At 37.7% G+C, this 20,472-nt stretch overlaps 1 protein-coding gene across 1 annotated transcript in view; it reads right to left on the reverse strand.

Annotated features, from left to right (window-relative positions):
- EYS (eyes shut homolog) overlaps nt 1-20,472 on the reverse strand; it is a 1,789,541-nt gene that overhangs the window by 319,501 nt on the left and 1,449,568 nt on the right. The window contains 1 exon segment of the mRNA XM_062187220.1: nt 4,284-4,389. Coding sequence (XP_062043204.1) covers nt 4,284-4,389 — 106 coding nt within the window.

Raw genomic sequence — 20,472 nt, forward strand, 5'->3', positions numbered from 1 at the left:
AACAGAAAACAATAATATATTATATACCCAATATCAATATATGTTAACTATATATATGCTCAAAAAGATGTATTTGCATGTGTATATATATTTATATCAATGCCCAACATCAGTAATCCAAATAAATGCAGTAAACTGTGACAAACTTAAAGTAGCAACGGACAGCAACCTAATAATAGCAGGAGATTTCAATAGCTAACTTTCAAAGATGAATAAAACATTCAAATGAAAAATAATAAGGAGAGGTTGGCGTTGTAGTATAGCAGGTAAAGCTGCCTGGGATGCTGGTATCCTATGTGGGCGTCGGTTCATATCCCGACTGCTCCACTTTTGATACTGCCCCCCGCTAAATGCCTGAGAAATGCAGCAGAGGATGTCCTTGGTACTTGGGCCTATGTCACCCAAGCAAGAGACCCAGGTGAAGGTCCTGGCTCCTGGCTTTGGCCTAGCTGAGCTCTGGCCATTGTGGCTGCCTGGAGAGTGAACTGGCAGATGGAAGATCTCTCTCTCTCTCCTTCTTTGGTAATTCAGACTTTCAAATAAATAAAAATTTCTAAAAGTATATAATAAGGAAACAAAGGCTTGAACAACACCATGGACCAAATGCGTCTCATAAATATGTACAGAATTTTTCACCCAACAGCATCAGAATGCATTATTCTCAAGAACTTGGAACATTTTCCGTGATAGATATCACAAAACAAGTTTTAACACATTCATGAAGTTTGAAATCATACCAAATACCTTTTCTGACAACAAACGAAATAAAATTAAAAATCAGTATCATAAAGTGAAAGTTATGCACAAATTAGCATATTCATGCATAATCAATGAGTCAGGAGGAAATCAGAAACTTTTTTGAGACAAACAAAAAATTTGACATATCAAAATACATGGCTTGCAGCAAAAGTAGTTCTAAGTAGTTCTAAGTGGTGCTAAATGACTACATTAAAAAAAGAGGGGTGAGTGCTTAGCTTGGTACTTAAGATTTCAGTTGGGGGCTGCATGTTGTGGCACAGTGGTTAGTTGTCATTTTAGAGGTCTGATTCCCATATTGGAGTGCCTGGGTTTGCATTCCCATTCTGCTTCTGATCAAGCTTCCTGCAAATGCCCTTCCTGCAAATGCAGGTGATAGCTCAAGTACTTGGGTCTCTGCCACCTATATGGGAGACCTGGATGGTGTTTAAGTCTCTTGGCTTCAGCCTGGCCCATCCCTGGCTGTTGTGGCCATTTGGGGAGTGAACAAGTTGATGGACAATAGATCTCTCACTGCCCCATCCCCAACTCCACTCTGCCTTTCAAATAAAGATAAATAAATGGAACATAAAAAAATACACTGGTTGGGATGCCTACATCCTATATTGGAGTGTCTTGGTTCAATTCTTGGCTCCGGCTCCCAATTCCAGCTTTTTGTCAATGTATGCCCTGGGAGGCAGTATGTGACGGTTTGAGCCGGTTAGTCCCTGAATCTATGTGTGAGACCTTGATTGACTTCCCAGCTCCACAGCTTTGCCCTGGTACAGTTCTGGCCATTTCAGGCATCTGGGAAGTGAGTCAGCAGATGGGAGCTTGCTCTTTCTCAGTTTGTCTCTTCACTTCTCATATAACAAAATAAAACAAAATGAAAAAAGAAAAATATTGATGAATCTATTTTTACCCTGAAGGAATTAAAGAAAGAAGCACAAACCAAGTCAAAAGTCAACAGATAGAAGCAAATATCATGGTAGAAATAAATGGAATAGAAACAGAAAAACAGTACACAGTAGAGTTGGTTGTACCCCTTTGTGGTCATGTGACTGATGGCAGCTGTGGTCTACTGGGTCTGCCCAACATCAAGAAAGAGTGATGTATCACATATTCTTAGCGTAGGAGTGGATCAAAACTTAAAACTGGAAGTATGCATTTTCTACAGAATAGTTATTGCTTTGGCACCATTATGAAATCATTGAATCATCCTAAAGTGGGAATGTCTGTGCATACCATAACCATTTTTGGATTTGGGGCTAGTCTAAGAGTCTCAAACACATACAGTCTCCCCAGGTGTGCCTGAGCTAAGCTAAGGGGATAACGTAAGCTGGGCTTAAGGCAAGGAGATAGAGACTGGTAGAATCCTGTGACAGCTCTGAGAGTAGCAATGGTGACCAGCGCTGGAGAGTCTCAGCACTTTCTCTTTTCCACCTTAAAATTACCCAAATTATTTTCAATGAAATTAAAAATTCCATTCTCATGGGTTAGTCCTTGTTTGTGCATTTGTATTTTTTGGGACATTCTGATCAGCTTTACTTTAGCCCAGAGGCAAGGTGACTGATTTGTAAAAAGGCTATATATATATGTCACATCTACCATATTCATCAACAAAAATATATTTAATGAACACCTGCTGAATTCTGCTTATCAAAGATGTGAACCATTAATGTCTAAATTACATGTTATTTGTGAGAGAATATGGAACTTTCAATAGATAAAGATGAATGAATAGAAGGAGTTAATAAAGATGTAATAACATTGATTGCTTTACAGTGTTGCATTTGTCTTCCACTACTTGAATATTCCATGTCTTAAGTCTAAATGTTTGACCCTCTTGGGTCCTAGGACAATTTTTTTTTAAATGAAAACAATTTTATTCCTACCCTAACAACCTGTTCAAACAGTTCTGAGTCTGATTCAGTAAGGAGAATATTATAAAGGAATAAAAAGGCATTGAGAATCAGAAAGCCGGGGGTCAAGTCTCTTATTGCTGTAAAATTGTGGACAAAACTGATGGTTTCTTAGCCACTGAAAGGAGATAGTCATTCTCGGTTTTCAGGGTTCCTGTAGAATAGGTAGTGCCTGTGACCATATATAGAAAACGTCATGTGCTTATGCGAATGACAGTGCTTCTTTTGGGTGCTTATATACACTCACCAAGAGTCTATAGAGAAGAAATGGAAACAAATCAAATTTCCAATTCATTAGGGCCATTCATATTGACAGCTTTAATGTGCACCAAAATTAGCACTTTGGAGCTCTAATTATACAGATTAACTCTCCATGATGATCAAATGAATCAGAAATTCTTTATCTTAAATGTATTGCAATAAAGTCATACTCAGAAGTGTGGAATGAATCACATCATTAAAACTGAAAGAATTTAGCAAATTGCCTGGTCTCTGGAGGGACAGACATACTTTTGTCTTTCAATTTAGCTTCATTTGATGTTTCTAAGAAAAATTTTCTGACCAGTGCATGTCAGAAAAACTGACAATGAACATTTTTTTTTAAATTTTTTTTGACAGTGAGAGAGAGACAGAGAAAAAGACCTTCCTTCTGATTGTTCACTCCCCAAATGGCCGCCACAGCCAGCGCTGCCCTGATCCAAAGCCAGGAGCCAGGTGCTTCCTCCTGGTCTCCCACGTGGGTGCAGGACCCAAGGACTTAGGCCATCCTCCACTGCCCTCCCAGGCCACAGCAGAGAGCTGGACTGGAAGAGGAGCAACCGGGACTAGAACCCGGCGCCCATGTGGGATGCCAGCGCCACAGGTGGAGGATTAACCTAGTAAGCCATGGTGCTGGCCTGGCAATGGACATCTTAACAACATAGCACCAATACTCCCATATCATAATACAAGAAGATAGAGGTTTTTTTTTTTTTTTTTTTTTGACAGGCAGAGTGGACAGTGAGAGAGAAAGGTCTTCCTTTTCCGTTGGTTCACCCTCCAATGGCCGCCGGGGCTGGTGCACCGCACTGATCCGAAGGCAGGTGTCAGGTGTTTCTCCTGGTCTCTCATGGGGTGCAGGGCCCAAGCACTTGGGCCATCCTCTACTGCACTCCCGGGCCATAGCAGAGAGCTGGCCTGGAAGAGGGGCAACTGAGACAGAATCTGGCGCCCTGACTGGGACTAGAACCCGGTGTGCCGGCGCCGCAGGCACAGGATTAGCCTATTGAGCCACGGCGCCAGCCTAAGAAGATAAAGTTTTAAGAACTATTTAATATCTGGCTAATATTTCCCTATTCCTGAGCTATCTCTTTTGTAAAAAATTTAAGAACAATATATATTAATTCCAAAATGTGGCAGGAAAATCAATTTATTTTAAATTTAATAAAGCATTTTAGTGCCAGTAAACATTAAATATATTTAATTATACTTAAAACATGAGATGAATTTCTTGGTGCTTTGTTAAAGAGTATTTATAAGGGAATTTGTTCAGTTAAGAAATAGGACTAATGCCTACTAACTTAAAAGCAAAGACTTAGAGTATTGAAGGCACATTGAGTATTTGCAAACAGGTATTTGCATACCTACCTGAGTATAGGTTGTTTCTATGTTTTTCTTCTGCATTGGAGGTTTTCCATCTGCAGCCATTTCAATCATGCAAGCAACTTCAGGGCTACCAACTGGCACTGTGTAGCTAGAAGTAAAACAGAAGAAGCCACTGTTGCATGTGTTACTGGCAACAACAGAGTACCTTCACACATGGGTGGTAAGTGCTGCTTCAATTAAAGAGGTACTTTCTGGATCAAAATAATGCTGAAACATGGCCTCAACCAAGTGTGAATTTTTTATACAGTTTCCTAACACTGTATTTCCTTTTTTTTCTCCTTACTTTTAATCAGGAATTTAAATGCTTTCAGAGTTAAGTCCCCAGTAAACAAAAATAGTTTTACATATATAAGTAAGTGTTGATAAATTTTAAGTGCTAACTGTGGTTGGACATATGGTCTCAGTCATGTAGGAGACTATTGAACAAGTAACATTAATGTTAAGTGACCCTAAAATCCCTAGGTAAAATTTTCCCCTCCCTAGCCTACAGGCAAAATAGAAATGGAACAAGAAATGAAAGCTACATACCCCTGAGCAGCAAGATTACACTGTGATACAGCTATCAGAACTCAGAAAGCATGCTGCTAATGTACTGGCTGATACTGTGTCTCAGAGATAAAGAAAAGTGTAAGGTTAAGGGAATTTGAAGAATGAATAGCAGAAATGGTCAATACACAATTGAAAATTAATCAGGGACTTTAGAGTGATGCGATCCGATGAATAGGTACATATATATCCTGAGGTATTTGGAATCCTTTTTAAACTGTTTATTTAGAATTTTAAAAAGAGCAATTCAGAGGATATTACTTTGAAACATGCCATTTGCAGCAAATTGCAACTTGCATTGTTATGAAGTTTATTTCAAAGAAATAGCATTAGAAGGTCAGCGCTGATATTAGTGGTGCCTATTTGTGCATACTGAGAGTGTGGACGATTTCTTCATTTTTTGCTTATTTCTATTTTCCAAATTTTGTACACTAAACCCACCTACATTTTTAAAAAAGATTTTATTTATTTGAAAGGCAGAGTTATAGAGAGAGGCAGAGAGAGAGAGGGGGTCTTCCATCCGCTGGCTCACTCCCCAGATGGCGGTAACGGCTGGAGCTGCTTCGATCCGAAGCCAGGAGCCAGGAGCTTCCTCGGGGTCTCCTTCGTGGGCATGGGTGCAGGGACCATCAGCAGAGAGCTGGATCGGAAGAGGAGCAGCCAGGACTAGAACTGGCACCCATATGGGACGCTGGCACTTCAGGCCAGGGCTTTAACCCACTGCTCCACAGCACCGCCCCTCCCCCCATCTAAATTTATTTTTAATTTTAACTAATCTTTTCAGTTTTCTTGATGTAAGAGATTCCATAGGTGCAAAATTCTCAGTGCTAACACCAGGGAAACTCCTCGCAAATCGGACAGTTGGCCATTCTACTTAAAAAAAAAAAGTCAATTTTATTAAAAAATAATTAGTTACATAAATTGATAATCCTTTTTCTTAAAATAATTTTGCAGAGTTAATTAGGAAAAAAAAAAAACAAACGAACCCTCGGTGCCCTCCTCCCTTTCCCATCCAAATGGCACAGCTGGTTTTTGTCTCCTTCTACCTAGTGCTGCAAATCTGATCTGGTCCTTCCAATTAATCATCCCACTCATTTCCTGCCTTCACTCTGGTTTTCCAAGTTCGTTTCTAATTCTGATTAGATCATCAGAGAACAGTCTCGACTTCTAAGAATTTCCCACTTGTATGAGCTATGTGTTGACAGAAACTCTGAAGCATGTTTCCTGTCATTTTTGATGTGGCCAAGTTGACACGTATCAGTGCTTTACATTGGAGATGGAGGGAAAAGCTTCCATGGATACATAGGTCCTTTTTCTTAAATAAGATCTCTGTTCATTCAGAGCTTGTTGAAATAAAATCCTGAACTGCTGTTCTACAAAAGTAACCCACACTATTTGTGTTCTGTTATTCCCCCTCTTTCTTCTCCAACACTTCAACAAATGGTTGATTCCATTGCCTGCTTAGTGTATGGACCATTTCGGAAATTTATACTCTAATTCTGTCAGTTGTTTTCTACATGTAGACATGATCACATTCATTTTTATAATGTCTTGTATTTTCTTATATACCTTTGTCATGAGAAACAAAAAATGCTCTATAAACATATTACACATTTTGCTACATAAATTGATAGAGGAAAAATCTGGGTGCATATCCCATATGCTTCTCAAGTATTGCTGAGCCTAGCTAAGTCTAATGATTTAAAGACTTAAGGATCATACTTTGAGATAATCCATTGACAGGCTGAGTGATCTTAGGCAAACCACTTAACCTTTCTTCCCTGAAGTGTGATTATCCACAGAAGGGAGATCATCATTCTTAGCTAATAAATGGTTAGTGAGAACCACATTATTTAATGTACATAAATCATTCAGTGCTAATATTAAAATCCAAGTTAAAGTAATTATTTGCTGACTAGGCAGGAATCTCTAAAGAGATTTTTATGAAAATAAATTACAATCATGTTGAAGTGTTCTAATATTGCTTGTAATGAAGTTTTAAATCAAATACTCAAGTTGTATTATTTTAAAAATTAGAATTTGATGAAATAGACCTTTTTTCAGGATCGTTAACACAGTGTTTTGTAGATCTATAATCTTTAGGTATGCTAAAAGTCAATTTATTTGGAAAATTTTTAGAAGACCCTGCTCATACTGGAAGATCAGGGCAACTAAAATAAAGGGGAGGATTGTAAAAATCTAAAAATGAAAAGTTGGCTGGCCAGTTAACTAAATCAAACACTCTTACATAATGTAATGCTATCCAGCCCTTAAATAAGAATTACAGGGGACCGTGTTGTGGTACAGCAGGTAAAGCCACAGCCTGTGATCTCAATATGTGCCCTGGTTGCTCCACTTCCAATCCTGCTCCCTGGTAATGGCCTGGGAAAAGCAGTGGAAGATGGCCCAAGTGCTTGGATCTTGGGCACCCAAATGGAAGACCTGGATGAAGCTCTTGACACCCAGCTGTGGCCTGGCCTGGTGCTGGCCATTGCAGCTATCAGGGGAGTGAATCAGTGGATGGAAGATTTTCCCTCTCTATGTGTCTCTTCCTGTCTCTCTGTAACTCTTGCAAAATAAATCTTTAAAATAAAGAATTATAGAGTAGTAAGTAATAACATGAGAGAACATATGAAATAGAAAAATAGATAATTTGGATTATATGATATCATTTTCATGGGAAAATGCACAGAGGAAACACTAGAACTCTTTCAGTAATACTATCAATAGCTATAACTGTATATTGAAAATGAGGATTTTAAATTTGTTAAAATTTGTGTCTTAAAATTTTTTGAAATTTGAACATAATATTTTTAATTTAACCTTTTAAGATAAAACATGAATCACAAAGATAAAATAATTTATCAATATTTAACTGTTTTTTCTTAGTTCCTGTGTCTTTCTTCCAGGTATACTTATTTATCTATGTTTTTACTAACTATATCTTTAATATTTTTTGTATCTATGGATAGCAAATTCGTATATCACATTTCATATCTCCCAGGAATAATAGTTTAACTCTGAATGGACTCTTATATTAATCTTTTCTTTTAGGATTTTAAAGATAGTACTTGAACATTTTTTTCAATTTATTATTTATGTGAAATTATTCTAAGTTCAATTGAAAAATGATGTTACTTATTTACCTTTTCTCTCTGGCAGCTGTAAGATCTTGCCTGTATCTGTGATAATGAATCTAGGTATAAATTAATCACTATTCCTCTCAAATCCTTAGGCCAAGTACCCTTATGATCTCAAGAATTACATATTCCTTCAGTTTTGGAAAATTCTCACCTAAATCACCTCAAATAATGTCTTATGATATTCTTTGAAATTTTTATTCTTAGGACTTACACTTTAGACATTTTTGGGAGCCCATAAGGTATCCTTTAAGTTTTGCAATCAAATTTTTATTCTTTTTGGAAAAATTATCTTGATTTTTCTGTCATATATTCTTATGCATCACTTAGTTTCTTCAACTATCTATTCAGTTTTAAATTTCTATGAGTATTTTTATTTCAAATAACTGGAATTTTTTTCTGTGACTTTGTGTTTAATTTCTTCCTGCCTTGCTTTTTATAATTTCTTATTCTAGATAAAACTTATTCCTGTATTTAGGCTTTCTATCATGTTAAAAACACTTATTTTAGAGTTTTTCGTCAGACTCTTCCATCAAAATTCTTTTGCCTAGAGTGATTCTTGCTGATTGGTTGCTGATTTTCTTGTTTCATCGTGTGTTCTGACATTGCTCTGTGTAGGTTCACTTTGAATGGAAAGTTTTTGTTTTTTAGATTTCCCCCATTCCCATTTCCCTTCTCCTGTACTCCTTTGCAGTGCTCAACCTTACGTACCTAATGAGAACCCCTATGACCTTCTGATACCTAAATCAGAATTTTGGGTGATGGACATTTGGTAACTTTGTCTTATGGTGAAGGTATCCATAGGTCTATTCACAGAGCTGAGAGTCTTATACAATTAAATTGCAATTCTTTGGCTGCATTTTATTATCTTCATAGACAGGGAGCTTGCTGAAAGAGTCACAGATGGCAGCCTGCCCGACATGCATACACACATGTGTATACCCACACATAATATGTATTATGTACACAAATAATAAACATACAAGTATATGTATATTTATTACCCATTGAATATTTTATGTATTATGTCTGTATATATCTATCTTTGTATATCTATATTTATATAATATCTTTCATAAGTGTTGTTGAACAAGTATGAGGAGGTTTCAAAAATGTTCATGAAAATGCCTATTATGAAAACACTATGCACAAATTTAATTTTTTTTGCCACTCAAATAAATTCAGTTCTACCTGCCCGTGAACTTTTTAAAAGACCCTCGTAGTTTGTTTCCATCACCATGATGAAACTGAGCTGCCCTGTGTCTAGAACTGTGTCTTGGCATGCTTGCAGCTTTACCTCTTTTGCTGCTTGGTGATCTTGTCTGATTCCTGTTTTGGGAGTTGTTTACTCTGTTTTGAACTTGCCTTTCTGTTTTTCGCTGTCTGCTTTGTTATTTTCTCTATAGCTGCGATGTGTTTGACACTGAGGAGGAGCATTAAAGTATGAAGTTACAGAGTCGTTTTGACCACAATCCCACATTTTCTTTTATTTTTATCTTTTAAGAGAAGATAACAAGAGAAGATGAAACCAAGACCTTATCTTTGAAGGGCCATGTAAACAGAAAGTTATATTTAATTTCTGAAAGGCAGAATGAAGCAAAGTTAAACAAGCCATTTAGAGGTGCCTTTATGATTTGCAGTTCTAAATATGGAAGGACTAATTTCTTTAGCTTTTTCCATCTCAGGTTTGTTTTCTAGTGAGGCATTTGACTGCATCTGTCTCATATTTTTTTCTAGTGGTATATTTCAAAAGCATATAAGTGTTTTGTTTTCCTTCCAGAGAGAAAAAGGAAGTGTGGATTGTTTTTCTCTGTAAGGTTCCTATGTTTGATATGTCAAATCTTGGATTTACATGAGATGCTGATATTAAACCATAATGAAATTAAATGCTTTAAATAACTACCACAATGCCTTGCTGCAGTCACATGAAACACAATTGATGTAATTTCAACATGAAACCATGATATAACAGTAAGAAAACTAGACAGCACCAACTGCTTCTGGAGAATATGGTAAAATTGGTTATGCTATTGAACTCTCACATGTACAAAACATAAATGCTCCTTTCTCTTGTCACTAGGCTTGCTATCATCCAACAATGATGCCAGTTTGTTTATTTTAGACTTTGAGGTGCTGGTGTTTTTGACAAGTTCCCCTCCCTTTTTTTATTTCTTCCTTGATTCCTTCCTTTCTTTCTCTGTTTCTTTCATTTATCTGAGTTAGACATTTAAAATTAACACAAAAATCAGTTCTCTGTATGGGTAAGTTGCAATATAAATTGCAACTAAGTGACTTTCCAGATTAACAAATATTGAATTTATAACCAAAAATAACTAGCTTACGTGTTTATTGAATTGAATGCAGTTGATTGCTCTAAAGTGAATGGAGAGCATATATATTAAGCGCCAGCTTGGAACTTTCATTTCAAAGAACCGTCTTAGGCTAGATTTTGGGTTGTTAGAGGTTAAGTTCCATTGCAGCAGTTCTGTTCTCCGTGTTCAAATGAATGTTTTAGCTGAGTTGTGACACTTAGCTCTGCATAAAAATAGCTGGTGTGGACACTCACAGCCCAGGGACTCACTATCAGCAGATGGCAGTAAAGGCACACAGCAGAGATGGAGGCTCCATAAAGCATCTGGACCCTACAAAGACTAACTTAAGATTTAATTGGTGGTGTGATTGTTTCAGTTCCCTGTTTGTAACAGGAAAATATGGGGACATATATTTTGAAGATTATAGGGAAGATATATGAAGATAATATGGGAGAACCTATCCAGAGACATCCAGCTTTCCTTACCAGTTCACGTATCAATGCAATGATGATGACTGTGTGTGCAAATTTAGGAAAATGCTGTTACTTAAGAGTATGATGATTTTCATGCATCCCTATCAGCAGAGCCATATTTCATAGTTGTATTTCAGTACAACTAGGAGCAAACTAAATGTTAAAATAATGTAAGAGATGGGTCAGGCATAAAAGACACAGTGTCAGGGCACTTTATGAAACAAAACAGTGTGAACACATAAAAAGCATCTTGAAGCAGGGCCCCTTCTCCATTTTTTTTTTTTTAAACTAGCATCAGGAAATTGGCAAGCCCAGCCATTCAAACAGCCTGTACAGAGTGTTCCTTGACCTCTAATCAGTGATTCTTGTGAGAACTCCCTGTCTCTTTATCACAGTCATGGCATAGTCATCAGTTTCTGATTATTTTAGGTAGTCTTCCCTCTGAGTGACAAATAATATATTTGTACATAATAATAAATTACAGAGAAAACCAAGCCATTTTCCTGTGAAGCACTGATATGAAAGAAAGATCTGTGATGATTCCCCAGGACTGCTGATGCAGGAGCTTCACTTACACCCTTGATTAACCACAGCAGTCATCAAGGGAACAGCCAACCAGCCATCACGGCAGAGATTTCCCCAGAACTGTGATTTCACTTCTGAGTACACTACCCGGTTCCTGTGCGAGGGGCCCCACAGCATATTGGATACATTCCAAGGTTCCTAAGTAGCACCTCTAGATATGTAAATGGCCCAAATTCCCTTTTAAAATGCATTTACTTATTTTCACTTTATTTGAAAGGAAGAGGGACTGAGAGAGACAGAGACAGATTTTTCATCCACTTGTTCACTTCCCAAACTCCCACAATAACCAGGGTTGGGTCAGGCTAAAGCCAGGATCTCAAAACTCCATCCCTGTCTCCCACATCAGTGGCAGGGACCCCAATACATAAGCCATCTCCTGCTGCTTCCTAGTGTGTGCATTAGAATAAAGCTGGAACCAGAAGCTTCAAACCCAGGCACTTCAATAGGGGATGCTGGTATCCCAAAGAGCATCTTAACTACTGTGCCAGAAACTCACACCTCCTGTCCCCTCCCTTGTTTTTAATCCAGTAAAAACATTCACATAATGACCACTACAATTAGACAAATATCCAGAAAGTTTGCTGATTCCCCAACCCCCCATTTTTTACACACAGGTTTCACCTGGTTGAACGTGGTGAAGGTACTCTAGAGCAGGCTGAGGAGAGCTGATTTTGCACATCTTTTCCCTACTTCACATTCAGAGAATTCATGTTGGTAGCTTGAAATTGAATACATAGTGAAAGTATTTTAGCCAGGGAAATTAGCTAAAGATACAAATTGGCTTCCCCTCTGTCTCCCATGCCCTATACCCAAGAACTAGTTCTTAAAAATTAGCACACTTGGGACCAGCATTATTACACAGAGGGTTAGGCTTCAGCCTGCAATGTTGGCATCCCATATGAATCCAGTTCAAGTCTCTCTAACTCTTCCAAATAAATAAATATTGAAAAAAAAGAAAAACAAATTAAGAACACATCACTGAGTTTCTTACACATTTCTTAGCAGCTGTTAAGCATTCTCACAGAACAAGGACATTAAGGAAGGCTGCACAGTTCAAGTTCATTGTTGACATTTCTCTTGGGATTTCAGTAGAAAATATTCTCTATTTATAACTTATTAATTCATAGCTCTCGATTGGGTCAGTCCATTTTGATGGTGAATATTGCTTCCAAGAGTATTGCTACTAAAACTTACATGTATTCAGTTTACAAATAGTAGATAGTATTTTATTTTTAACTCTTTACTTCCAGTATTTATTATTTGCTGAGTTTTTAATATCAGTTTTCGAGGTATATTTGCATCCAGTGCTCTAAGTAATCCAAACTCAGACACAAAACATATTTTGAGAGAATGAGTTTTTCCGAGTTAAAAAATCATATGGAAAAATTTACTTAAAATGTTTTACCAAATTCAAACACAAAACAATTCTGATTTTATTGCATGTGGAGAGTAACTCTCATGAGATTGTAAGTGAAGTTGAAGATGTTTTCTTCAGAGAAAGTACATGTATGTCCCTGCCATTTTTTATATATTGCAGTGAGAGATTCTTTTTTTTTTTTTTTTTTTTTTTTTTTTACAGGCAGAGTGGACAGTGAGAGAGAGAGACAGAGAGAAAGGTCTTCCTTTTGCCGTTGGTTCACCCTCCAATGGCCGCCGCGGTTGGTGCGCTGCGGCCGGCGCACCGCGCTGATCCGATGGCAGGAGCCAGGTGCTTCTCCTGGTCTCCCATGGGGTGCAGGACCCAAGGACTAGGGCCATCCTCCACTGCACTCCCTAGCCACAGCAGAGAGCTGGCCTGGAAGAGGGGCAACCGGGACAGGATCGGTGCCCCGACCGGGACTAGAACCCGGTGTGCCGGCGCCGCAAGGAGGAGGATTAGCCTAGTGAGCCGCGGCGCCGGCACAGCAGTGAGAGATTCTTTATAAAATGTCTTATGTTACCAGTAAATGTGTCATTTCCTTGTTTTCTAAATGCTATAGTTTCTGCATGGTTAGTACTATCTGTAACACGTAATTTTCCTGGTAGTGGATTCTAATGGACATTTATGAAAAATGTTTCAATGCTAAAATTGTTATATTGTATCATGTTTAATCCAGTGAAATGAGTAAATATACTAGCTTTTAGTAAAAAAGAAAATATGCAGATAGAGTAACAGAGATGCAAAAGATTTAAATATCAGAAGCACCCTCTGAGCCAAAAGTTGTAAATATTCTCATCACTCTATGTGTAAAAAGGCAGTGATGTGATTCAGATAAGTACCTCTTTGGTTTCATATTTCTTTGCCAACTAGCATACCATCTAAGTGTCCCTTGCCTCAGCTTCTCTAATTTACAATCAAGAACATCTGTTTCTCATTCTTATACATAACATTATTTAATGGTTTTTTAAGGTTTTACATGTGCCTTGTCCCCCTCTGTCTTTCTTAAAATTCTTTTATGATTTCTTTAAAAAAGATTTATTTATTTAGGCCGGCGCCGTGGCTCAACAGGCTAATCCTCCACCTTGCGGCGCCGGCACACCGGGTTCTAGTCCCGGTCGGGGCACCGATCCTGTCCCGGTTGCCCCTCTTCCAGGCCAGCTCTCTGCTGTGGCCAGGGAGTGCAGTGGAGGATGGCCCAAGTGTTTGGGCCCTGCACCCCATGGGAGACCAGGAGAAGCACCTGGCTCCTGCCATCGGAACAGCGCGGTGCGCCGGCCGCAGCGCGCTACCGCGGCGGCCATTAGAGGGTGAACCAACGGCAAAGGAAGACCTTTCTCTCTGTCTCTCTCTCTCTCACTGTCCACTCTGCCTGTCAAAAATTAAAAAAAAAAAAAAAAAAAAAAAAGATTTATTTATTTATTTGAAAGTCAGAGTTACAGAGGGAGAGGGAGAGAGAAAGGGAAAGAGAGAGAGAGAGAGATCTTCCAACTGCTGTTCACTCCCCAGATGGCCACAATGGCCAGGGCTGGGCCAGGCCTAAGCCAGGAGCCTGGAACTTCATTGGAGTCTCCCACTTGGGTGGTAGGGGCCCAAATACTTGGGCCATCTTTAGCTGCTTTCCCAGGCTATTAGAAGGGAGCTGGATTGGAAGTGGAGCAGCCAGGAAACAAACCAGCACCTATATGGAATGCCAACATCACAGGTGGCAGTTTTACCTGCTATGCCACAATGCTAGCCCCTAACTGTCCTTCTTTAAGCCTTTGTCTAACATGGCTTCTCTACAACTAAAGTCTGCTAGAGAGAGAGAAGAAAGATCAAGTTAAATTCTTATACCAGGAAGGCTTTCAGTTTGGAGGTAATACACACAAAATTTTAGAAATTTCGAAAATCTAGGGCTGGTGTTGAGGTGGGGTAGTGGGTTAAGCTGCCACTTGGCAATATGGATGCTGGTTGGGGTCCCAGCTGCTCCACTTCTGATCTAACTCCTGCTGATGCACCTGCAAAGTCAGCAGAGGATGGCCTAGGTGCTTGAGTCCCTCCCATCCATGTGAGAGACTAGGGTGAGGCTCCTGGCTTTGGTCTGGCTTTGGTCTGGCCAGCTGGAGAGTGAACCAGCAGATAGAAGATCTCTATCTCTCCCCCTCTCTCTGTATCTCTGTTTTTCAAATAAATAAATTTTAAAAATCCTTTAAAAAAAAGTTTAGAAAATCTGTAAGTAGGTTGGATTGATGAGTATGTGCAATCAGGCTTCATAATGGAAGGTAGAACTGTGAGCTCTCCTTTAATTTTGAGTCCATTTCTTATTAATAGCTTCTGTGAGAGCACTTCTAATTTAAAAATTGAGGGGAGTTTAATTGAATAAGTGATCATGATGATGAAAAAATGCTTTGTTTTTCACTCTTACAATAAAGGCAAGGCATTTCTGAGTTTTTCCTGATAAGAAAAACAATTACACTAAATGTCTTGGAATTTTTCCAAAAGATGATATAGTAAATACTCCAAGTGGAACCAAAATCCACATCATCCCAGCTAGAAAAATCACTCATAGCTTGAAATAATTTGAATGTTTGTACTACTTGATATAAATAGCAAACTAAATTATTGTAAATCTCATAGTCCCAAGACCACAATGAAATTTAATAAACTCTTAAATAATGTTTTATTTGTGTACTGTCAATGCAAATATAATTTAAGGTAGTTTTGATATAAATTTAAAAAGTAAACAATAGAAGAAAAAGGTAAAATTTATCACAAAAGAAAGCCCAAAAGAAATTAATATTTCAGGCAAATAACCTTAAGTAAAAGAGAAAATGGATATACTGATTCAATTGATAAGTGATCAAGTGGCTATCAAATAAGAAATAATGTAGCAGGGGAGGTGGAGGTGAATAAAGCAGTTGTCACCTGAAGATCCCTGCAGAGTGTAAGGAACAAAGATGATTGTCATTCTCCTAAAGGTCAGTTGTCACTGGAACCAAAGAGAGCATGCAACAGCACCAGCACCAGCACCAGCAGGACAGGTTAGTTACTGAGAGCCAGCAGATTTGTGTGACATCTTGAAGAGTCTGTTCAACAGTGATGGCAGATGATGCTGAGATGATTTTGCTTACAGAACACAAGCTAAGACCTCTTGATTGCCAGGTTCTTGAGGTGAAAATGAAAGTAGGGAATTCCGAGTGCAACTAGCTTTGCTTCTAGGAAACAAAGTATCCTCTCCTAATGTTAGCTTTTATGCTCTTGTTTAGCAAAGTTAAATTCAGCACCTGGTGCTTTTGTGCTGCTCTGTCCTACCTCCTATTATAAGTGACACTTGGCCAATCAATACAGACAGGAATGCAGTACTTCAAAGAGACAGAGATCTTTATGGGATGCATATTTTTATTAACAATGACTTCTTAAAATGGGGTTATTTATTCAATAAATACATATGTAACATATATAATGGACTGAGATTTATTCAAGTATTTAAAAATATTCAACAGTATTTACCCTAAGAGATAAGTAGATACATTTTTTTTTTCTATTAAACATGAAGAAATTAAGGAAGTGAGCGGTTGAATAATTTGAGACCCACTCTATTCCAGGTGGCAGAGGGGAATTTTAAACCTAGAAATTACAGTTACAGAATCTGTTCTGATGCTGTGCTTTTTGATACCTAAAGGGGGTATTATAAATGTCCTATCATTCACCTCCTTTTCATCTTCCTTTACTTATCTTTGTCTCCACTACTCACCCTCTTCTCTTTAGAATGCTTTCTCCCTCCAATTACCCTTAATCATAATCTATCAACTGTATTACTCCTGTTTCCAGTCTCTTCCCTAATTCCTGTCCTTTTCTTGAACTCTCCCAGGCTGCCATGATGTCTATCACCAGGACTGAATCTGTTTGAGTGGTAAGGGGAGCAAGGGCTCTGCAAGCAAAATCCTGTGGGATTCCACAAACACTCCTTTGGGACTCTGTTAATAGAAACTAACAGAAATGAAAGTGAGGCACACTACCGCACGCTAGTATTGTGCCATGTTGGTGGCATGTTCTTGGGAGAGTACATGGAAAAGAATCATAGTACCTGGAAAATCTCTGGGAGTAGCTTATTAGGGAAAATCTGTGATCAAGTGTCATGAGCTATCAGGCATCTTAGATGTGGGCAATAATCTGAGGGGCTGAAGATGTTCAGGAACTTGCATTAGTACAATGTAGGATCTCATTTGATTGCAAGGTCTGGTAAAAATGAGGTCATATTGTATTTTTCCATAGTTGTCTGTTTTTCTCACTGGCCTTCTGTTTCACAGAGTGAGGCTGTATGTGATTCTTCCTGGTAACCTCAGCAGGCAGCACAGGGTTTGATGTATCACACACAAGAAATGCACATTTGCTGAACAGAAGTCAGTGGACTTGGGTCATCTGGAACCCAGCAGGTCAGTGGAAACATTTTCTTAATGAAACCATTTCCCTTTACCTGCTGGCTGCCCTACCCACAGCTGAAGGACAATTCTATCTGCTCTCCCTGTATAAAAGGCTAGTCTTTCAGTAGATCCACTCATGAATACAAAGTGGAGAGGACTGTCCATGTGCTACTGATGACAGGCTCAATTCTCAATCTAACTAGCTCTCTATGTGACTTTGGGTTGGTTACTAAAAACCTCTATGTGTTTCCTGATATATAAGGGGTTTTAAATATTCTCACTTCCCTTCTGAACTCTTCCATATTTATAATTTGTTCAATTATTCTGTATGAGAAAATGTGTTGAGAAATCAGAGATCCATGCTGAAAACCTCCTATTCCTGTTTGATGTATAACCATGTCTTATGCATAAACTATGGTGCCAAGTTTATTGCCACTTAGTCCTGAGATGTGATCTAAAGTGTTGTAGCTACTGTATGTGATTGAATCTGGTTTTAATTGTCTTTTGGGAAGGAAATATAGCCCCTATGCATGACAAAAGGAAACTTAAATATTCAAGGATTTTACAAATTGTAGATATTTTGCTGACACACAATGAAGCAAATGCTGTAAAAGTGTGTGTGTGTATGTCTTTGAGCTAAGTTCAGGAATCATAATACACTTGAAATGCATGCCACCATGGGCTATTTCATTTGAAGGCATAAATCAATGCATTTTTTCTGGAAAGTAAATAAAAACATAGTTGTGACTTAGACATTGTATAAAATTCAGGCTGAGATCTTGATAACACACTTTAGGAGAATATTCTCTTTTTTAGTATTTAGTTTTTGTTTGCTTATGTTTCTTACATTCTTATGAAATCCAAATTCCTCAAAGGTCCACATTAAGAATATATTTTGACTGGCATATTATTTTACATAATAATGAACTAATACTCTCAAATATTTAGGTTTTGCAATTTCACAGTTGAATAGTAATTATCTTTTATGTGGTGTCTCAAGTGAAATTTCATTTTACTAACATTTTTGGTTTTCAAATGCAGACATGGACTATGTGGTAGAAAAACAACCCTTCAAAGATATTTTTCTGTCTTAATTCTTAGAATCTACAAATACTGCCTTATATTTTTTAAAAAAGTCTTTGCAAATGTAAGACTTTGAAGCGAGGAAATAATCCTGGATTATTTGGTTCTGTACTAAATGTTATCACTATTGTTCTAACAAGAGACAGAGAGATTGGAGGAGAAGGGGGTGTGAAGATGTAGCTAGAGAATGGCAGGATTCAAACACAAGCCAAGGAGTCATCAAGCAATGCTGGCAATGGCTTGAAGCTACAGGAGGCAGCAAGGGGTTTTCCCTCAAAGTTGCAGGAGGGAGTGTGGACTATCCACAGATTTCTGGTCTCCAGAACTGTGAGAGAGTATGTTTCTATTTTTCTAAGCCATTACATTTGTAGTACTTTGTTACAGCAGCTATAAAAAAATATAGAGATTTTCTTTCTTTTAAAAAATGAAACTGTTAAACATAAAAGGCAAAGTTTGAATACTAGCATTGTTCAATAATTAAAGTGGAATTCAGACATGAATGACAGTAGAATATGTATGTATTGAATTGTCAATGGACACCTTACTAACATTACCAAGATATACAGGTAATCTCAATGACTTGGGTTTAATAAATAATTCTATTCTGGGGGAGAAATGAAATAGTTGACAAAGCCATTATGGACTTCCTCTGTAACATTTTCATGTGGTAACCTAATTTGACAGCATACACTGATATAATCAACAAAATCTATTGCTAACATCTAAATTCTAGCTTCTGCATTTCTTAACAATTCAAGCAGAGCAATAAAAGCACTTAAGAGTCCTCTGTGAAGGGCAAAGAGGGGTTATGTTCACTATTTCCTCAGACACCAAAGGCTTTATGGGATGAATAAAGTCCTGGTAGAGACTGGGAAAAATGATAATGGTCTCCAGTTGCATCCACTTAGTGAAATAAGCCAGACTCCAAAATGCAAATATGATACATTTTCTCTGATTTGTTATAGCCTAATATATAGACTACAAAACAAAAATCTGAATGTGTAAGAGAGAAATTGACACCTTGGGATTTGCTTATTGTTTACAGCTCCTGTCTATATTCTGTTCAGTTGTTGAAAACCATATGTAGTGGAGCATTAATCCCGTGATTATAAAGTAAACAGAAAGCATGTTATTGCAAAAATTAAAGGAAAAAAAAAGAAAAAAAAAGGAAGAATGAGGGAGGGTTGTGTTGTTGTACGGTTAGAATTATATCTATGAAATACATGAAATCTGTTGTCTTTGTATTAAAAAAAGAAATGATAAAAGTTAGTCAATGATTTCCATTCTTTTATATGATATTTTGGAGTCTATAACATCATCCCACTGAATTTGGTTTATAATTACTTTTGGGAGGAGAAATTATAGTTCCTATCTATGATAAAAGAATTGAGATAGGATTTTATTCTGTCTATACATATCAGCTATAGGCTGAAATTATTGGAAGTGATAAGTTTTGAGTAAAAAGTCATTAGATGTAATAGGAATATTAAAATACATAAATTATCAAATATTTAATTGCAAATACTTAAGAAGAGACTTATAAGGCTCAAATTCCTTTGCTTTCTAGCTCTTTCAAAAAGTAAGCCCCATTTTCTCCCTTTATGATCTTCTGCAAGATAACAGACTATAAACGCAGTGTTAATCATTTTTTACCAGCAAAATAATCTAACCAAATTCATAAAGAATTTCTCACAGTTGACAATCACGCTTGTAAGTACCAGCACTGAGCAGACTAAATCACATTCAGAATCAAAAGATTTTGTTGAAGATAAGGACTTGAGATGTATAGTCATTCTCCCACTGAAGGGAATGCACTTTTCAAAGGCTTTTCCTAGAATCATCTTCATTCTCTGAATACTACATCTGAGATTATTAGAAGGAATAGAGCTCAGAACATTACAAAGCCATTTTTTCCTTATTTGATGGTTCTGTTGCTGTTTGTACAAAGGCCATTCTTTAAAAAAAAAGTCAGTTGCCCTTTACTTGAGCATTTTCTTAAGCCAGTCCTGGATTCAACAGCATCTACGTTTTATTTTAAGGCAGTGGTTCTACACTGGGGTTTTCTGTCTTATGAGAAACCTTTGGCAAAGTCTGTAAGTTTATTCATTGTAACAGGGTGTAATAATATTCTGGACATCTGGTAGGTAGAGGTTAGGAACGCTGCAAAATACCCTTAAGGCACAGCACAATCTCAGACAACAAAGAAGGA

This window comes from Lepus europaeus, chromosome 3, assembly GCF_033115175.1.
Source record: "Lepus europaeus isolate LE1 chromosome 3, mLepTim1.pri, whole genome shotgun sequence".
NCBI classification, from domain to species: Eukaryota; Metazoa; Chordata; class Mammalia; order Lagomorpha; family Leporidae; genus Lepus; species Lepus europaeus.